The sequence below is a fragment of the Geotrypetes seraphini genome, chromosome 7 (genome assembly GCF_902459505.1).
Source record: "Geotrypetes seraphini chromosome 7, aGeoSer1.1, whole genome shotgun sequence".
NCBI classification, from domain to species: Eukaryota; Metazoa; Chordata; class Amphibia; order Gymnophiona; family Dermophiidae; genus Geotrypetes; species Geotrypetes seraphini.
In genome coordinates this window covers 65,476,508-65,496,584 of record NC_047090.1, presented here as the reverse complement: position 1 = coordinate 65,496,584, position 20,077 = coordinate 65,476,508, and the positions used below count along the sequence as shown (strand labels likewise).

Below are 20,077 nucleotides of genomic sequence, written 5' to 3'. Positions count from 1 at the left end.
TTTAGGTAATTCCTGTAAACTGTAATTTTTTTGTTTATTCTATTTTTGTAGTGGGGGAGGGAGTAAAGTGATTGCCCAGGGTCACAAGTAATGTCAGCAGAAGAATGGGATGTGAGCTTAAAAGGCCTGCCTGCCCTGTCCCAGTCTGCCACTAGACCTATCCTGTGCCCTGTCCCGGCCTGCCACTAGACTACCAGAGGGGGACAAGGTACACCATTTGGTTCAGAATTTTTTTTTCTTGGTTTTTTCCTCCTTTACAGGTAGGTGCATCTTATAGAGTGAAAAATATGGTACATCTTTCCAGAGGTAGCAAAGAAGGCTAGATATAATTTTCTTTTCCTCCATTTGTGAAGCCTTCTTGACACTTAAACCCTTAATTTATACCTCAGATACATCACTTGAAAACTCCATTCTTTGGGTAGTATACCTTTGGCATTTCTGGTTTATAGCTGAGGCAATGAAAGGGAAAATGACTTGCCTAGTTTTCCCTGGTCCTCAGCACACCACTACAGAGCTATCAAGTTTCTGAGATCCAGTTTTTGATCCTAATCCAAACTCAGTGTGCTATTTGTAATTCCCAAGTTTAGCCATTGAAATCAGTGTATAGATCCCTTAATGCAACAGGAATCCTGAATCTAGGATTGACCTAAAATTCCTCTGTGGATCTGGGTAGCTTGACAGCTCTCCAATTCTAATATTTAGCCACTCTAGCCACTAACCCCCTCAGGTTACCTAAATTTAAGCACCATTTGCACATATAGATTTATAGAATACTGCCATTCATTCGTGTAAATGGTAGTAACATGTCTAACCTCTATTCTTTAATTACGTGCTAAAATGGATTTGTGTATAATTGCAAGGGGAGGGGACATGGGTTTGTAATGGGTAGGTCTAGCATTGACATGGATTGCTTATAGAATATTGACAGTTATGGGACTCATAATAAAAATATATATAAGCATCCTAAATTAGCACGTGAACATCCCAATTGCCCAGACGTCCAAGAGCTGATAATTGAAACAGCCTTTCTGGACGTCTAGCAAGGAGTCCCAGCCTCTCTATGTTCAGAGCTTGAGATGGGCATAGTGGAGGCATGTTACAGGCGGGCTTTGGGCAAGTTAGACTTGGACATCTTGCAGCGATAATCAAATGTTTTGCAAGACGTCCTGGACAGAACTTAGACGTTCAGAGCTAGGCCTGGTTTAGAAGCCTCTAAGTGCCACAAAGGTGCCCAAACTGACCAGATGACAACTGCATGCATCAAAGTAAGACACTCCCACACTCCCCCAGTGCTCACTGACCCACTTCCACCTCACAAAAATGAGAACAAAAAGATACATAGCTGGCTCTAGAACAGCAGCATCTGGTATGGGAAAGCCTGGTAGAGCAGCACACAAGTGTCTTAAGTAGTCTTATGGGTGAGCTAATGAGCCATAGAGGGAAGGACCCAGGCCCATAAGGCACTCTAAGCTTAGCCCATCAAAACCCCGCTATACTGCCATATAAATGCCATCTGCAGCCATAAGGACTATTGGGGTGGTAGACAGGTGGGTATATTAGGTTTTGGGGGAGTTTTGGAAGGCTCATCATAAATTATAAGGGAGTTATGGTGAGATATACATCTGACTCCCTTTATGTAAAACTCACAGCAGTGCCCTCTAAGGTGCCCCACTGCTCTATTGGGATGTCTGTTTGGCCAATCCATTACTATGCTGGCCCCACCCACGTCCAAATGGTCTGGATTAGGACATTTTCAACATGGACGTTTTGGTATTTGGAAATGGCCAAAAAAGTTAGATGTTCTTAGTGGCCAAGACGTCCAAATACATCATTTTTAAAAAACCATTTTGGATTTCTAGCGGTTTCAAATATGGATATTCCCCTCCCTGATATTTGGATGTCTTACAAGATATGTCCAAAGTTGGACTTAGATGCACTATTGAAAATGCCCCTCCATGCATGTAAATGCATGTGACTAAATTTGGCATTTACATGCATAACTGCATAAGTGAGCTTGCTTACGTTTAGAAGCACTATTTGGGTTTATGTAGTCTCGAGACTAAAACGGGAACTCATGGCAGCCATTTTGATGACCGCACTGCATGGGGCAGGAGCGTAGAACGATCGATCCTGCCCTGCATCGCTGCTAGACCACCAGGTAAGGTCTGGGGAAGGTCCAGGATGCAGCATTTCTTAAAAAAAGAAAAATTTGCGAATAACCGAATTCGGAGGTACTGAAACTGCTGATTCGGAGGGGGTACTGTATTCTATAAGAACCCTTATGCACTTACAGAATAGGCTCAGCCCATACAAATATGGTGCCTAAATGTTGGTGCCCAGTTATAGAATTGCCACCTGTACTCGTGCACAATTTATTACTGCCCCCACACCCACAACTGAGTTGCGCAAATTCTCCTCTGTTTCTGGGGGCTGGGGGTGAGGCCATGAATACAGATTTGGAGGAGGGGGCAAGGGGAATATGATGCTGGGAAGGGGGTAAGAGAAGAACTAAATGGGAATGCATGGAGAAGAGGACCATAAATGTTTGACCAGGGCCACAATATAGTGTTAATCCAGCCCAGACTGTAGCAAACAGCCATCCAGTGAGATGGTTTGTAATGTAATGGTAATGTTAGGGTTGTCTAGGCTCTGTTGAGTGATCATGCTTCCTCTAGGGCAATATGCTGTTGCATTGTATGAACCAGACTGAATCTAATTTTTAATCCCATAATTTTTACTGAATAGAGTCCAGTGGTTCTCAACCTTGTCCTAGGGGACCCCCCAGCCAGTCGAGGTTTCAAGATATCCCTAATGAATATGCATGAGAGAGATTTACATATAATGGAGGAGACAGGCATGCAAATATGTCTTATGCATATTCATTAGGGATATCTTGAAAATCCGACTGACTGGGGGTCCCCTAGGACAGGGTTGAGAACCACTGGAATAGACACTTTGGAGGTGGTAGATATTTAGCATTACAGGTGATCCTCTCTCTTTCTGAATTTTTTTTTCAAAAACATTTATTTGGACTTTTATTAAATTATTTAAACAATATAAGGTATAATACAAAACTGTCGAGTCCTGGTCTTAAATCATTACTCTATTCAATCAGCATGTCTTGATCCTGCATTTCCATCTTTGTGCACATCTTCAAAGTATTCATATATTTCTGTATTTAAACTAATTATTATACTAAAGACTGGCATTTAGAACTGAATTATCTTTAAAAATTGCATACAGTTAATCTTAGAGCTATTGAGAGAAGAAACTAAAATACACCTCATGCTCTGGAAGCTTGTCTGAAAAGGATTCCAAATTAAAATATTGGACATACTCATATCAGGTTTGTTCAACACTGTGCTCCAGTATGGCTGTAGATCTGAGCATTTAAAAAGTATATGGGAATATATTTATATCTGTTTGACAAGATCAGCAGCATTACTTTTTTAGAATCTGATTTTACTACCTTAACGGGTGCCATAACAGCTCTTTGAGCTATAAATTGGGGAAGTGTTGACATTTGTGATAATGAGACACTAATTGATTTCCCCCAGAAGAGTTACCATGAACATAAGAAATGCCATCACCGAATCAGACCTTTGGTCCATCAAGTCCGGTGACCCGCACCAGACAGAGGCTTAACTAGGTGCTTCCTGATGAAGACCTAGGCGTTCCCAGATGAGACCTTGTTTACCTGTATCCCTCAATGTGATTTTGCAAGGAGGTGTGCATCCAACTTGCCCTTGAATCCCATAATAGAGGTCTCCATCACAACCTCCTCCGGGAGAACGTTCCAAGTGTCCACCACTCGTTGTGTGAAACAAAACTTCCTGACATTTGTCCTGGGCCTGTCGCCTCTCAACTTCAGTCCATGACCTCTCGTCCGAGTCACATTTCACAACGTGAATAACGATGCTTCTTGCTGGATTTTGTCAAATCCTTTTAGTATTTTAAATGTCTCTATCATATCCCCTTTTAGGTCTGCCTCACATACTTGTCTTCTACCTCTGTGTTTTAATAATCAGCTAGGAAGATCAAAATCCCCCCAAATAGATGAGACTTTTAGGCTTATCAAACACAGACTTGCTTTTTTCTTTTTGCGTATTTTTATTATTGATCTTTTTAAAGAACCATATTTGTGTGAACTAAAAATCTGTTCTATCATTGTGCAACTTACAGAAAGGGAACCCCCTCCTCCTTCCACTGTTTTCTAAAATCATGATTCAGATTATACAAAATGGATTATGTCTTATTCAACTGTCTAAATCTTGGAATGGTGTATTTATAGCTGAAACGGATAAAGGATCGTCTGAACGTCTAGAAGTGGCCAGTTTGTCTTCTCAGAATAATGAATCGGAGAATGAACAAGTTTCCCCTTCTACTCCAGAATCCAAAAAGAAGTCTAGAGGAATAAAGAAGCTGTTTGGAAAGTAAGTTGGATTTTAGGCGTAAATTCAGTGCATTTTTTTTCTAGCAAAAAGAGGTGCTGGTACTCAAATACCAGGCCATTCTTCGGGAGTGAAATAATCCCTGAGGAACCCACCCCAAAGTAGCCAGGGATGTTTGGTAAAATGAGAGAGTGAGATGGATATTGTGCTGGAGTCACCACTAAGGCACAAATGAAGTGCCAATGTCCATTTCTACAAAAGGCACTTGAGTCACTGCTAACTCAGCTTCCCAAGTCAAGTACGTAGTCTGTAATAGAGAATGACATGGGGACAAATTTTTCCTTGTTCCCACAGGAACACAATTTCCTCGTCCTGTCTCCACGGGTTTTGTCACTGCCCCTGTCCCATTCCCCATTCTTGTAAGCTCTGACTTAACTGCTGAAGCCTTGAACAGTTATGATTTTAAAGTGTTTGAGGCTTGTGCAGATGAGAACAGAGCTTGCTGGAATGGGGCAGAGACAGGAAAAGAACTCGCGGGGATGGGAAAATGAGTTCCTGCGGGGATGGAAAAATTTGTCCCTGTGTCATTCTCTAGTCTGTAACCACTAGAGCTTTAGTAGGTGGACTAAGATACAGTGGATTAATATGAATGCAAACCTTTGGGTTCACTGATTTCCTGCTCAGCATGCGATTGTTGGGATTTTCAGTTGAGGGCAGGAAGAACATGCATATATGGCCTTTAGGGGCTGTGGAACAACAGATTGCAGAGCTTCCAAGGTTTATGCATGCAGAAGGTGGAGTATCTCATAGGATAATTATGAATGTGGAACAGCTATTGTATTTCAGTCAGTAAGTTCTACTGTAGATAACAACGGAATCAGGCTCTGGGAAGGGGAATAGGAATAGGAATATGATCCTTGCCAGGAGGGGTAAGGATAAAATTTTGAAATGTGCAATGAATCTCTGTAGCAAGTATGAGGGATGGGGAGCCTAGTCTGCAGAGGAGGGATATTGACCAAAGTAGAGTGAGAGGGAATCCATTGGGGGAAGGATTTAGTAGGGGGCAATTCAGGACAAGTCAGGAGGAAGTAGAGAGCAGAGAAGTATAGAATGGTGGAGCGGAGTAGGTATGGGGGATGTTAAGCATCCAACACCCCCCCCCAAAAAAAAAAAAAAAAAGTCAAACCTGTATTGGGAGAAAGAAATGAGAAAAAAATACAAGAATAAGAAGATGAGACGGAAGAAGACATTAAGGCAGGGAGGGACTGAGAAAGAAGTGGGGATGGTCTGAGAGAAAAGAAAGTGTGCACAGGTTAGGTAGGGGCGCCGGAAGAGGAAGCAGCGCAGCAGGGCTCAGAGAAGGGGCAGGACCGCCGGCAGAGGAAGCAGCTGGGCTCACTGGCATCCGGAAACAAGGTAGACAGCTTCTCCATGGGGGAGGGGGGGAGGCTGTGGAGGTGCTAGCGGTTCTTCGGGTGGGAGTGCGAGCGGTCCATCGGGGTGGGAGTGCGAGCGGTGGGGGTGCGAGCGGTCCTTCCGGATGATGAATCGGGTGTCGGGCGGGTGGGAACTATGTAAAAAAATTTTTATATAGCGCGCTCACGCGTATAACGCGCAAGGTTATGCACGGTTTGTAAAATCGTGTATAACGCGTGCATTATATGCGTGAAAATACGGTAGTTTAATACTAAAATGCACATCCTGAAAAATGATCAAGAGGGCAGTACAGTTTCATTTTAAGACAAGCATATTTTTTTCTTTATCTTAGTTTTAATCAAAATACTAATTATGACTTATTTCAAAAGCATAATCATTTTTAAAATTGGGTATTGTGTTTTGGAGATAACATGGCTCTTAAGACATTAATATTTTCTCTTATGTTTTTTTATTTCTGTCAACCCTTGATTGGATTGAAATGTTAGCAAGTATGGGTAAAAACAAGTAATACATTCTGAAACTCATTGCCACAGGGCTCAAATAAAGGATTAGAAAAGTTTGATAGTTTAGTAAGCAGAAATTAGAAATATTTTGCCAAGTTCAGGCTATCCCTTAGCTATATGAGGGCTGGAAAGTGGGAGGGTTTGATAGGATATGGAGCACTCTATGGTTCCATTGCCATGGTACCAGCTCAATGGACTTTTGCATTCTGTGGGGGAGGGGAGTACAGTATGTGGTAAAATAACTCAACAGTAACCCAATTTATCAGTAGCCTACGTTGATAACCTCTGCTTCAGTTGATGTAGCTGCTAAATTTGTTCTTCGATTTTGTTAGAAGTAAAGACATTAACAATCTAGTAAATGTTTGTTCTCTGCATCCTCTAAGTAATACAGTGTAAAAACCATATTTTTGAGAGAGACCCAAACCAGCAAGGCTAAAAGTACGTTTGAAAGGTGGGAGAATGGATCCTGCAGGTAGTTGTAGAAGCCCCACTTCAGGCATATCGGGAAAATACCATTCTCCCAGAGGAGCTCAGAATAGTTTACATGAATTTATTTAGGTACTCATGCATTTTCCCTGTCTGCCCTGGAGGGTTCACAATCTATCTAGTGGGTTTGAACTCACAACCTCGGGGTAGCTTTAAGCAGTGCGCCACACTTTAGAAAAAAATTAAACATGGTTCTCCTTTAAGGACTTCTCTTCTTCCACAGCATGATTGCCTAGTGGACTAAATTGTTTTGAATCCAAAATAAAAGGGTTTTATGAATCACATTTGCCCTCACACGCCAATATCTTAGAGACAGTGTTACATTCCTTTTTTCAGATGCTTGCTGTAATAGTTGTTTTTGCTCCTGGGAGTATTCTGCAAGACATGGAAAGTTTGACCCTAATTGTATTTGCTCCCCTACTTTTCTATTATAATTGTATTTCGACTTCTAACCTTATATGTTTGATGTAATGTGATCTGATTGATTATATTGGAACTCGATTTTAGATTGTAAGCTGCCCAGGCAGATTTTAGGATTTTGCCCTCGGTGCAGGATAGAAAGACATTAATAAACTTGGAATCATTGTATCCTTTCTCCTAAATTGGTGCTCTGGATGGCATCTTTCATTACTGCAAACCCTATCCAAACTGTGATATCAGATTAAGACCGGAACCGAAGATGATACTTGCATAATTTTCATTTACCCTGAGGAAAATATTATACCACCGTTTCATGTATTTCTTCCAGACTGAAGCGAAGTCAGTCTACCACATTTAATCCAGATGATGAGCCAGAGACGGAATTCAAAAGGGGAGGCACAAGGGCAACTGCAGGACCAAGACTGGGCTGGTCTCGAGACTTTGGACACGTTAGCAAGTAAGCCATAGATGTAACCCTTGTGGTACTATAGTATACTGTTCCAAAATGTTAAAGAAATGTAATTTTCAGGAAATTTATTGTGGTAGATTTTGGTTACTGTTCTTTTTCTTTTCTATGCATTATGATAAAGACACAGTTGCTTGAAACAGCAGAACAGATAAACGTGTGATTGTATTTTTTATACAGGAGTAGTTATGTAACTATGTATTCAATTTTCAAGGGACATCTGAGTAGAATAATAGTTTATTTAGCATCAGTAAAACCTCTAGAATTCAGAAATACAGGCAGGTAGCCCGGCAATTTTCAAAAGCTATTTTCCAGGAATTGGCTATTTAGTAAGGTAAAATCACCATTTTGAAAACAACCAACTCTTTCCGCAAATAAAATGTCATTTTTCTCCTGGCATGAACTGGTTTAGCGACCATCGTTAAGGGCATGGTAACTTTTGAGAATCCTCTTCTCAGTCAGCTATGAAGAACTGCATAAAGATAGGACTGTTTAATGTGGTCCTATTTCTGCAGTTATCTTAATTGGCTAAGGGGGGAATTGATCAAGAAGCACTAACTGAATTTAGCGTGTGCTAAATGCTCAGATACCCATAGGAATATAATGGGTGTTTTAGGCCTGGGTGCATTAAAGATACTGACTGGATCGCTGTTGGCCGATTCTCCAGAAGCAATCGATGCACTATCAAGTATGCATGCAAACCCAACAGATCAATCGCTCAGTGAGCGATTGACACGTGCGCAGAGCCCTAACAGCAGTGACAGGGGAAGAAGCCTCCTTTTACTGCTTAGGGCTTCTTTTTTTTTTAATGGCACAGATGTGCGTGTGTTACACATACACAAGCTGCACCATTTTCAAGATCCATTTAAAGCTCCCCCTATGCCCTCTCATTCCAGAGCTTCCTTTCCAATGAGACAACGCGTGTGCATTTACGTCATGTAGGTATTTAAACATCTCTATCATATCTTCCCTTTCCCACCTTTTCTCCAAAGTATACTTAATGAGATCTTTAAGTCTGTCCCCATACGCCTTATAATGAAAACCACGCACCATTTTAGTAGCCTTCCTCTAGACCGGCTCCATCCTTTGACGCACCTAAATATTAATGCGTAAATGACAACTCGCAATACGATTCTATTATGGAAACTGGGCGCTCAGATGCTATTATAGAATTCATGCTAGAGAATGACATGGGAACAAAGTTTGTCCCTGGTCCCCTTGACTCTGCCTCTATCCCCGTCACCACCCCATCCTCACAAGCTCTGATAATTCCTAACATTCTATTTGCTTTCTTAGCTGCCACCACACATTGAGCCGAGGGTTTCAACATATCCTCAACAGTGATATCTAGAACCTTTTCCTGGACAGTGAATCCTAACATAGAACCCAGCATCACGTAGCTATAGTTTGAGTTCCTCGTTTCTACGTGCATCACTTTGCACTTGCTCACATTAAATGTCATCTGCTCAGTCTCCCAAAGCCATTTGGCCTTTATCTGCCTTCATGTTTCTATATTTACACCATTTCAGTAGCCTAAGAGTAGCACTTTAGCATGAACTTGGCAATATGGTATCCTATGCATGTAAATCTGTAACTTCTCCATGCCCTGCCCATGCTGCTCCCCCTATAAAGCCCCTTGCATGTATATGCTCTAGAACAATGGTTCCCAACCCTGTCCTGGAGGACCATCAGACCAGTCAGGTTTTCAGGCTAGCCCTAATGAATATTCATATGAGAGATCTGCATATAGTGAAGGTGCCAGGCATGCAAATCTGCTCCGTGTATATTCATTAAGGCTATCCTGAAAACCCGACTGGCCTGGTAGTCCTCCAGGACAGGGTTGGGAACCACTGCTCTAGAACTTGCGTACTCGCATTATAGAATACTATTCTATAATCTTAGTGTGTAAAGAGCGCCCTAAATATAAGCGCTGCTAGAAATGATGGGGGGAAGTGTAACCCAACACTGATTTCATTCCTTTTTTTCGCCCATATCTTTTCTCTTTGATAGTGACTTGGACATGCCATTTGCTAAATGGACAAAGGAGCAGGTTTATAATTGGCTGCAGGACCAAGGATTGGGGATGTATGTGAATAACGGGAGACAGTGGATAGTATCTGGCCAGACGCTGCTACATGCTTCTCAGCAGGATCTGGAGAAGGTGAGATTCTCTGTGCTTCACTGATTAATTTTCTACTCAGAATATAAGATCCTGGGCCAGGCCTGTTGCTCGGTAGTGGTGATCTCCTGTCATACAGTGGTCCAGGGTCCGTGAAATCCCAGCTGTTGCTCAGTAGGGACACCTGGCTGTCAGTTTCAGGGTTACATGTTAGTGTTCTGGAAGGATCCAAGACCGATGGCTCATGACTGAGTTAAGTGAATGGGAGATTTTATAAAATTGAACATCAGTAGGTAGCTCCAAGTGAAGGTTAGTTGGTGAAGGTCAATAGGTAGCTCCAAGTGAAGGTTTGCTTGATGGAAGCCAGATTCAAATTGAAACCGAAAGGATATGGAAGAAACAGGCTGAAAAAAATGAAAGAACTGCAAATCTGCTTACACCCAAATGTATAGTTTCATTTCATTTACAACCTGGTATCTTTCTTTATGGAGGAGAGTGTGGCTTAGTGGTTAGAGCTACAGCCTCAGTACCCTGAGATTGTGGGTTCAAACCCCATGCTGCTCCTTATGATCCTGTCCAAGCCACTTAATCTTCCAGGTGCATTCAATAGATTGTGAGCCCACCAAGACAGATAGGGAAAATGCTTGAAGTACCTGTTTGTAAATCGCTTTAAGTGAAGGCGGTATATACATCCCAATCCCTTTCCCTTTTATCAGGAAAAAAGAATATACAGAATTAAGGGTTTAAAATGAGGAAAATGATTGCAGCGAATGGTTTTTAACTTCGGAAGAGAATGTTCTTTCTTTTTCTTTTTATATCATTTATATTCTACTAACTCCCTTAGATCAAAGTAGATTACATAAAAATAAGTGTTTAAAAAACCCCCACAAAAAGATTACATTGAATACCTAAATAAATGTTTTTCTAGAAGGAGAAATAAGAGCTTAGTTTCAACTTCTTGGGTAAAGAGCACAAAAACTTGAATAGACCTGTTTGCATACAGTGGAGGCAGTGCATGCAAATAGATCTCATGCATATTTATTGGGGAAATCTTGAAAACCTGACTGGGTTGTGGCTCTCAAGGACTGATGCTGTACACACACCCTGCTCTAAATGATTTCCATACTGTAATGCAGGCAATTGAAGGTGGTGCTTCAAAAATGTTGAGTTCTTGTTGAGGAGGGGCAGGGACAGTGATGAGGAAGTGTAGCTTTAGATCCCATTCAGAATAGGAGGTATTGGCTGAAGCATCATATACAGTAGACTTTCAGTTAACCGGCACCCATGGGGATTGGTAGATGCCGGATAAATGTTGTTTCTGGTTGCTTGAGAGTTACTATTAAAAATAGGCCTAACTAATACTATACCCCATACAAACTACCAGGCGTGGTAGGCAAAGCGTGGGTGTACTTAGATGTGGCATGCCAAGTTTACACCTAAAGTTTCTGCTAGAAATTGATTTTATTTTCATTTTTATTTTAAAATATTACAGTATTTCTTTGATATTATTTTTTCTGGTTGCTTGATTTTCAGTTAAGAGTCTACTGTACAGTCTCACTGGTTCTTCTCTCCCACCAGACTGCAAGATGGAGGTGTTAATTATCCTAAAATCATTTGTGTGCTTTGCTTAGTGCGTGAACACTTGCCATAAAATATTGGAAAGTTACTTAGCTTCTGTTTAAACTCTTGCTGTTGAAGGAGCTGGGAATAAAGCATTTGCTGCATCGGAAGAAACTTCAATTAGCCCTTCAAGCCCTGGGGTCAGAGGAGGAGAGCGCCTATGGGAAGTTGGACTACACCTGGGTAACAAGTAAAAACTTCAGTTCTTAAAGCTGCTGCTGTGGGGGAGAGGGAACAAGTAAAAATTGTTTTAATTGTGAGGGGGTTCTAATGAGGAAACCCCATTTTTCTGTTTGCATTATGGTACTGGAACATTTTAAAAGTTAAACTCACAGATGTATTCCTAGTCCTATTTAAAGGAGTACTCTGGCGATTAGAACAGAGGTTCTCAACCCAGTCCATGGAACACACTCAGCCAGTCAGGTTTTTAAGGATACCCAAAATAAATATGCACAAGATACATATGCATGTTCTTCCTCTTTTGTGTGCAAATATATCTCTTGCATGTTCGTTGTGAATATCTTGAAAATCAGACTGATCTGATGTGTCCCAAGGACTGGGTTGAGAATCCCTGAATTAAAGCATTGAGCTTGAAAACCTGGGAAGCCAGAATTCAAATTCTCTGGAGCAATTCTCTGATCTGATTTGTGATCTTAGACAAATCTGTTTATCTTTCCTTTTGCCTCAGATACCAACTTAATACTAAGCTGTATTAATGCATATTACTGAGTATTTGTGGGTCATATTTACTAGTAACTTAGATGAATTGTAATAATACACTGGACATGCCTTTAGATTACAAGCTATCTTGAATGTGACTCACTTTGAATATCTGTTAAACAAGTAATTAACAAACAACCTCAAGACAAGCCATACTGGGTCAGGTCAATGGTCCATCTAGCCCAGCATCCTATTTCCAACCGAGGCCAATCCATGTCACAAGTATCTGTCAGAACCCCAGATAGTAGCAACATTCCATGGTACTGATCCCAGGGCAAGCAGTGGCTTCCCCCGTGTCTGTCTCAATACTAGACTAGATTTTTCCTCCAAATCTTTATTTAAGACCCAGCTACATTAACCATTGTTACCAGGATAATCGAATGGATCTGACATTCATTATACTGGATAGTAAACCCAAGGGGAAGAAGTCACACATGAATAAAATATCCAAGTTGCATTCACTGTTTAACTGGATAAAACTTCCAGTCCCACTTCAGCAACTCTGAACCAGCAGCTGCTGTTACCTCTAGGGCTGGGAGGTGGGTTGTTGATTATAGCACAACCTGTGTGCAATGATGTCTCCCAGTTTAAATGTACTTTAGCCCCTGGAACAAGAGATGGGCCTTGTTACTCTGCATTTTAGCTTTTCCTGAAGCTGGATCCTTAATGAGAAAGGGACACAGCCTGCACATTCTGAGAGAGATAGACTACTGTAGTACAGCAACCATACTGCTTTAATCTGAGAGAGAGAATGAGGGGCTGATACCGAAAGTTAGCACAGGCAGAAACACTGTTAGATGTTTGCGCTCAATTTTGTGTCTGTGATATAGAGAAGTGTTTCAAGTAGATGACACTACATGAAGCGCTAGATCAGAGCTTATTAAAATGAATAGTGATGAGGCTATTAGCTAAGTAAACCCAGTACAGAGAAGTACGCAGAAGACTTTAAGGTGAGCCAGCGTTAAAAGCTGAACACTAGGCATAAGAAGGTGTGGAAGGGTCAGTTCCACTTCTGCTGTAGGGTCTGAGAGAATTTAATACCAGTTTCCTCTTTCTGCTACAAGACAGAATGGGAGGTGATGGCTGTGCATATGTCTGAGCAGAAAAAAAAAATTTGTATTTACAGATATACTGGAATGTATTCCTGCGCATCAATCTCAGCATTGCAAGGAATTTTTGTGATGCTGGCATTTATCCACAGAATAACATTTCAGCATGTACACACTTTTTTCATTTTGCTTGAACATGTGCGCTATATCAGCTGCCGTTGGCGCCTCACCTTGAGCACCTGTAAACTTACCCTGATTAGCACACAAGTTCTGCATGCTTCAGATTTTGCATGTGATTGACAACTGAGCACATGACTTCTAACTAACATGAAAGTTTTGCCCGCCCATGCAGTAAGCTACATAGCTGTTAATGCACAGGTTTCTGCATCAACTCCCGCGTGTGATGTTTCTACATCTATAACCAAGGAAAATTGACCCCAATGTATCCACAGAGAAGAAAATCCAGAAGAAAACAAAAAAACACTATGGAGTGACGATGTTCCTTAATTGGACTTTATTAAGAAAGTCAAAGTTTGACCATCTTTTATTTTATTATCCATGTATTCAGGCATTTTGGTTGTCAATCTGGGATCAAGTTAACCTAATGATGGAAAGTCATGTGGCATTGTCCTATGATACGGTTATTTTTGGAATGTGTATGAGGGCTAAATGCCAAATATCTGCAGAAAATAATAAGTTACTGATGATTCTTACTGGTGTGGGGATCCAGCAAATAACGTTTAATTGGAAAGACTGAATTGTAGTTTCTGGTGGAACTCAGTATGTCATATGTATAAAATGGAAAAGACTACTTGCAGTACAGAAGGGTTATTTTAAAAGGTTTCAGGATGTATGGAGGCCATTAATTGAATATTATAATGATTAAGGTTTATTCTTTTTCCTTATGTGATAATTTGTAGAAATGGGGGTGGGTGGGGGGATAAGATATTCTAATAAATAGCTGTATATTTTAACTGATTAATGCACATAAGAAATATAATATGTATGTATGAATAGAAGGGGGAAAGATTTTGAGAAAGAAAGGGTGGGGGGAGGGATAGGTTAATAGAAGATTAATTGTAATATAAAGGAGGGATATCTAGGTATATATATGATTGGATTGATTATTTTGTTGATATGGGGAGGGAAGGGAGGTGGGTGGGGGGAATTGAAGTATGTATAATAACATTGTCTAAGAATGTCAAGTGAGTTATTTGTAATAATATTGTACACTTGTTGAAAGAAATAAAATGAATAAAGATTTAAAAAAGAAAAAAAGAAAGTCAAAGTTCCAAAGCACAGTAGAATCATCCACATAAAAATAAGGAAATCCACATAAAATCCTAAAGGGCCTAATCCACTAAGGGTGCAGGACCCAACATGGGCCGCGTTTCGACAAAAAGTCTTCTTCAGAGGGTCCTATAAATAATGAAGAGTACATTAATATTATTTACTAGTGTTTAAGCCCGTTAGATTAACTGGTGCTAGAATAGATGTGTGTGTCTTTTTTTCTTTCTTTCTCTCTCTCCCCTTGACCGCTGTCTGTCTGTCTATGTTTATTTGTTTTTCTCTCCTTGGACACTGGCTGTCTCTCCTTGGATGCTGCCTGAATGTCTTCCTTTCTGTCTGTCTCACTGGCCCCCTGTGTGTCATTCTTTGTGTCTGTGTCCTTGTATCATTGGCCCACCCCCCCAGAGCAAAGTTGTCTGCCCCCAGCATACCCCTTCCCCTCTCCCTGACTGTCTCTCCATGGCCCCCTTCTGTCTTCCCCTTCCCCCCCCCTCCGAGCAAAGCTGTCTGGCCCCCAGCAAACCTCTCCAACCCCAGCAAAGCATCCCCCTGTACCTGCAGCATCGGCACGACACCCTTCAGCCAATCGTGAGTGCTCAGAGCGCGAGAGGGAGCAGGGCCTGCCACTTCTTCAGCGTCGGTGAGGAAGGAGAGGTTGGCCCAACTCAGGGGCTTTGTGGACAGTGTTCTGCGGCTCGAAGCCCTCCTCCCAGCAGCCACTTCCAGCAGCACTCCGTACTGCCTTCCTCCCGCCGCCCAGAGTAGATGTCTGTATGTTTTTTTGGTTTTTTTTAAATTTGTCTCTCTCTCCTTGGACGCTGTCTGAATGTCATTCTTTGTGTCTGTGTATCTCCCTGGTCCTCTGTCTGTCCGTCTTTCTTTCTGTCTGTCTCCCTGGCCCCCCTGCTTGTCAAATCAGCCCCCTTTCCCTCTCCCCCTGTTCTGCAATGCCTACCTGCTCCGTGGCCCCCTTCTGTTCCTCCCCCACCTGATTGCTGTCTGCCCCCAGCACACCCTTCCCCCCAAAGCAGCCCCTTTCCCTCTCCCCCTATTCTGCAATGCTTACCTGCTCCATGGTCCCTTTCTGTTCCCCCCCCCCATGATTGCTGTCTGCACTCATCACAACCCTCCCACCAAAACAGCCCCCTTTCCTGTCTGCTCCATGCCCTTCTTTTTCCTCTTCCCCTCCCTGCATCCATGGTTTCTGCCACCGCTGCCACTCCTATTTAAAGCGGCCTGCTGATGTTCGCGGCCAGCTGTAGCGAACCTCGCAGGCCGCTGTCCACCTCAGTAGCATGTTCCCTCTGACGCGATCACATCAGAGGGAACGTGCTACAATGTGGAGAGCGGCCTGAGAGGTTCGCTACAGCCGGCCGCGAACCTCAGCAGGCCGCTTTGAACATGAGCAGTAGTGGCTGTTGCGGGAGGATGGGGGGTGGGGGGAGTCGTTGACGTGCAGGCCGCTATGAATAGGAGCGGCGGCAGGACCATGAGGCGGGAGTGAGCTGTTCGGCTTCCCCTATCTGGGGAAACCGCCGTGCCGAGGAGAGCTGGGAGTGAGTTTTTCGACTTCCCCTATTTGGGAAAACCGCCGTGCCGAACTCAGCTGCGCGTCGGGAGTGAGTTGTTCGACTTCCCCTATCTGGGGAAACCGCCGTGCCGAACTCAGCTGCGCGTGGGGCCGTAGTAAGCGCGGGGCATGCTGCACTCTTGGCGGCCACGGACATACGGATCATGGAAGCATGCCGATAAGAATGTGCATGCGCCGCCTACGGTTTTATTATATAGACTAGTTGTTAAGCCCGTTACATTAACGGGTGCTAGAATTTGTCTGTCTGTATTTTTCTTTCTGTCTCTTTCCTCCCTCCATTTCCCTGTGTAGCGCTGTCTCTGTTTTCTTCCTCAGTCTGCACTCTCAAGCTGTAACATTACTGCTTAGCTTTTTCTCCCTGCAAGCATGTGTCTCTCTCTCTCCTTGTCCTCTGTGTTTTGTTATTTTTTCAGTCTGTCTCTTTAGCCCCCTGTCCTTCTGTGACTGTCTGTGTCTCTCTCTCTCCTTGTCCACTGTTGTTTGTTTGTTTTTTTCAATCTCTCTTTAGCTCCTGATTCCCTCTCACTGACCCTTGCGCGACTGCATGTTATTCCGGCTGGGTTTCCATGGCAACCCTGCTCGCGGGTCTGTGAGTGTAGGGCCGTTTTATCGGGTCTGGCGGCGCCGTGTAGGGCGGAAGCGGGGAGGCGGGGCCTCAGCACCGGCTGGGCGGCTTGCACCGCCAGCCCCCAGGAGCCTGAGGCCGGCGGCGGGGGAGGCAGGGACATGCCTGGCGTGCCATGGTGCAGGAGGAACAGAGATCGGCGGCTGGCTGGTCCTGCTTGTGGAGGCGATTGGCTGGTGACGTATAAGCGCACATGCGCACTCCTTCGGCCACAGACCTACAGCGCACGGAACACGCAAATAGGAGTGCGCATGCGCGGCTAGCTTTTTATTATATAGGATAGGACCCCCTGAAGAAAACTTTTTGTTGAAACGCGGACTGTGTTGGGTCCTGCGTCCTTAGTGGACTAGGTCCTTTAGGTTTTTATGTGGATTTCTTTATTTTTATGTGGATGATTCTACTGTACTTTGGAACTTTGACTTTCTTAATAAAGTCGAATTAAGGAACATCGTCACTCCACAGTGTTTTTTTTGGTTTCCTCTGTTTTTTTTTGTTTGTTTGTTTCTACATCTAGCCCACTAGAGCAGGGGTAGGCAATTCCAGTCCTTGAGAGCCGGAGCCAGGTCAGGTTTTCAGGATATCCACAATGAATATGTATGAGAAGGATTTGCATGTACTGCCTCCTTTAGATGCAAATCTATCTCATGCATATTTATTGTGGATATCCTGAAAACCTGACCTGGCTCTGGCCCTCAAGGACTGGAATTACCTACCCCTGCACTAGAGCTACCGTCTGGAGTCCAAGCTGCTTTGTAGAACATGAATATATTTTGATCTGAATTTTGGGGCAGGAAACCTCTACCCAGCCCCTGTCCTACAGGTTCCCCAGCCCTCTATAACCTACTGCTGCCTCCTTAGCTGCCACTCTGTTGCTGTCTGCCTAAAGCATTCCCTGGACCCATCTTCCTTTTGGCCCTGCATCAGGCCATATGTGTTTTCAGTGATATCTTTATTTCAAGTAAGTTTCATTCAGTTAGCCGGTGTGACCACTGCCACCACCCTGCATGTTGCGTATGAGTGCTGCAGAGATGGAGTCCTCAAGAGCAGCATTGCTCCAGAGACTTTGCGGCACTTGAACCACCAGCTGCCACTACTCCCCTGTTTTTTCTTTTTATGGCCTGCCCTGCTACCTCATTATACCTACCAGAGAAGGAAACAGGATATTATACTTTGTGCTTGTTTGCTAATTAAGAAATCTGCCTACTGGCTCATTTATGTTGCCAAAGACAAGTTGGTTTTGTTGCTGAATCCTGTATGTGGTCCCTGTCATCTGAGCTGGCCATGTTCCCCTTCTACCTCAACACTACTCCCACACCATCTGAGTACTAGCTGATTTCACATGTAAGGCTCCAGAGCTAATTCTCATAGCTAATTGTCACCAAGTAAAAGAATCGGACCAAGTTGTCAGTGACACATACAAATGTGCATCTCCTGTTTACTAGTGCTGTTGTAAAGAAGTCCATCTCTGAAAGACCAGCTCTACTGAGCAGGCTGTCTTGATGGAGAGAGATTTCTGTTGAATCTGTTTTCTCTGTATTCAGACTAGCTAATGCCAATGCCCAGAAGTCACTTCCCATAGAAGTGAGAACCGGGCTTTAAGCATAGTAGAAATAATCTCCAAACCTGTCCTGGGTCAAGTTTTTGGCCCAGTGTTCCAAGGAAGAAGATGTCTGTTTAGCAAGTAATATCTTCTGCTAAAAATAAATACTAGTTCTCTCTTCCTTAAACAGACCATTGGTCTGACCCAGTAAGGCTATTCTTATGTTAAATCAGAGGCTTGATCTTGATACACCCTGTTAGTGACTCTGAGTAAGGGAGGAGGTCATCAATAGAGATCATCAGATGTTGGCAATATTCAACTTCACAGATCTTCAGCAGACACTCCCTGGAGCAGTAAAATGTTTTCCTGTGATAGAGGCTTTGGCACTTTCTTCAGAACAAATGTGCAACTTGAGATGGTGCCAAAATAAAGATAAGATTAATGCGCAGAACAAAAAAGGGATGAGCAGGCACTCTCCAGACGGCCAAGCTCTAGTCAGATCTCTTTGAAGGGGAAAAAAAAAATCATTATATAAAAAAATTCTGAGGCACTCCTACAAATTTTTTTTCCAAGAAAAGACAGCTTTTTTGTATGCAAAAAGTTAGGACTGTTTTACCAGAGTGCCTCAGAAATGAAATAGTTATAAATTTAGAGGTAAATTTGAGTATTAAAATGTTATTACCCTGTTTTGATAGCTGCACTATGCTTTTTTCCTGATGTGGATTAGGAAAGCTTTATTTCCCTTTTTTTTTTTTTTTTGTAGTCTACTTAATTATAGTAGTGAGGCTAGAGCATGTGTTTGGAAATGTTTCTTTTCTTTTAGGGTGGCTGGATGACATTGGCTTACCTCAGTATAAGACACAGTTTGACGATGGGAAGGTGGATGGCAGGATGCTTCATTATATGACTATTGTGAGTTGCTTCTTTTACTCTCCAATATCTTTTCTTCCTCTGCTAGAGATATACATGATTGATCAGTTCAGTAAGACTTATGTTTTTTTTTTTTTACCATGTCTCTTTTTATTTTTAATATAATTTTTATTGAGAATTGACAAATATAATAGAAGGCAGCAATTATAAACTCCTATAACACACATTCTGAAGAATCACAGTAACAATCATCCTTGGTTTGTTTCATGAATGCTTAGCCCACCTAAATCACATACCCCCACCTACTAATAGCAACAAAGGAAAAACAGATCCAGATCCAGCGGGGTTCCTTAGGCCAGAGTCACAAAGCAGAAGAAGTAAGACCTTCTGTGCTAATAATTGAGAATCTAGCTGCATGCCCTATGAGGCATTCCTCTCCATATTGGCTCCCAAATTTTTTGAAACTTGAGTCAACATCTGGCCTTATCCATACCTCTCAAAACCCATCATAGCACAGACCAGATTCAACCAATGTGTCATATTCATTGAGTTCTCGACAAAGGAAGTGGGCAGGCTGTCTGACTTCCACAGAAGGCTACAGAATGTTTAAGGAGATGATACCATTGACATGAGCTTTCCGTAAACATTCTTTGGCCTTCTGTGGATGTTGGACAGCTTGCCTCCTCCTTCATCAAGAACTCATTGATGGCGCGTTGTTTCTGCTTGGAATCCATTATTCACCTGCAATGAAGAAAAAGATTCTGAAACACAAGTATAGAGGAAGAGTTACTCTAAAACAACATGTGCCGTTTGACCAACCTATGCCAGTTATTAAAAAGGTTATGCCCACTTTTGCATTAGTTTTGGTACAATCCTCATATATTCAATTAGAAACACATTGGACCTCTTTTGCGAAGCTTGATAGTGTGATCCAGCGCAGTAAATGTTCT

At 42.6% G+C, this 20,077-nt stretch overlaps 1 protein-coding gene across 26 annotated transcripts in view; it reads left to right on the top strand.

Moving 5' to 3' along the window:
- Positions 1–20,077, top strand: part of PPFIBP1 (PPFIA binding protein 1) — a 324,575-nt gene that overhangs the window by 276,697 nt on the left and 27,801 nt on the right. For 25 of the 26 annotated variants that reach the window (XM_033952602.1, XM_033952606.1, XM_033952600.1 and 22 more), the window contains 5 exons: positions 4,292–4,433; positions 7,566–7,694; positions 9,714–9,864; positions 11,521–11,632; positions 19,081–19,169. In XM_033952602.1, coding sequence (XP_033808493.1) covers positions 4,292–4,433; positions 7,566–7,694; positions 9,714–9,864; positions 11,521–11,632; positions 19,081–19,169 — 623 coding nt within the window. The remainder of the gene's footprint in view (positions 1–4,291; positions 4,434–7,565; positions 7,695–9,713; positions 9,865–11,520; positions 11,633–19,080; positions 19,170–20,077) is intronic. The other variant, XM_033952611.1, reaches the window with a different exon arrangement.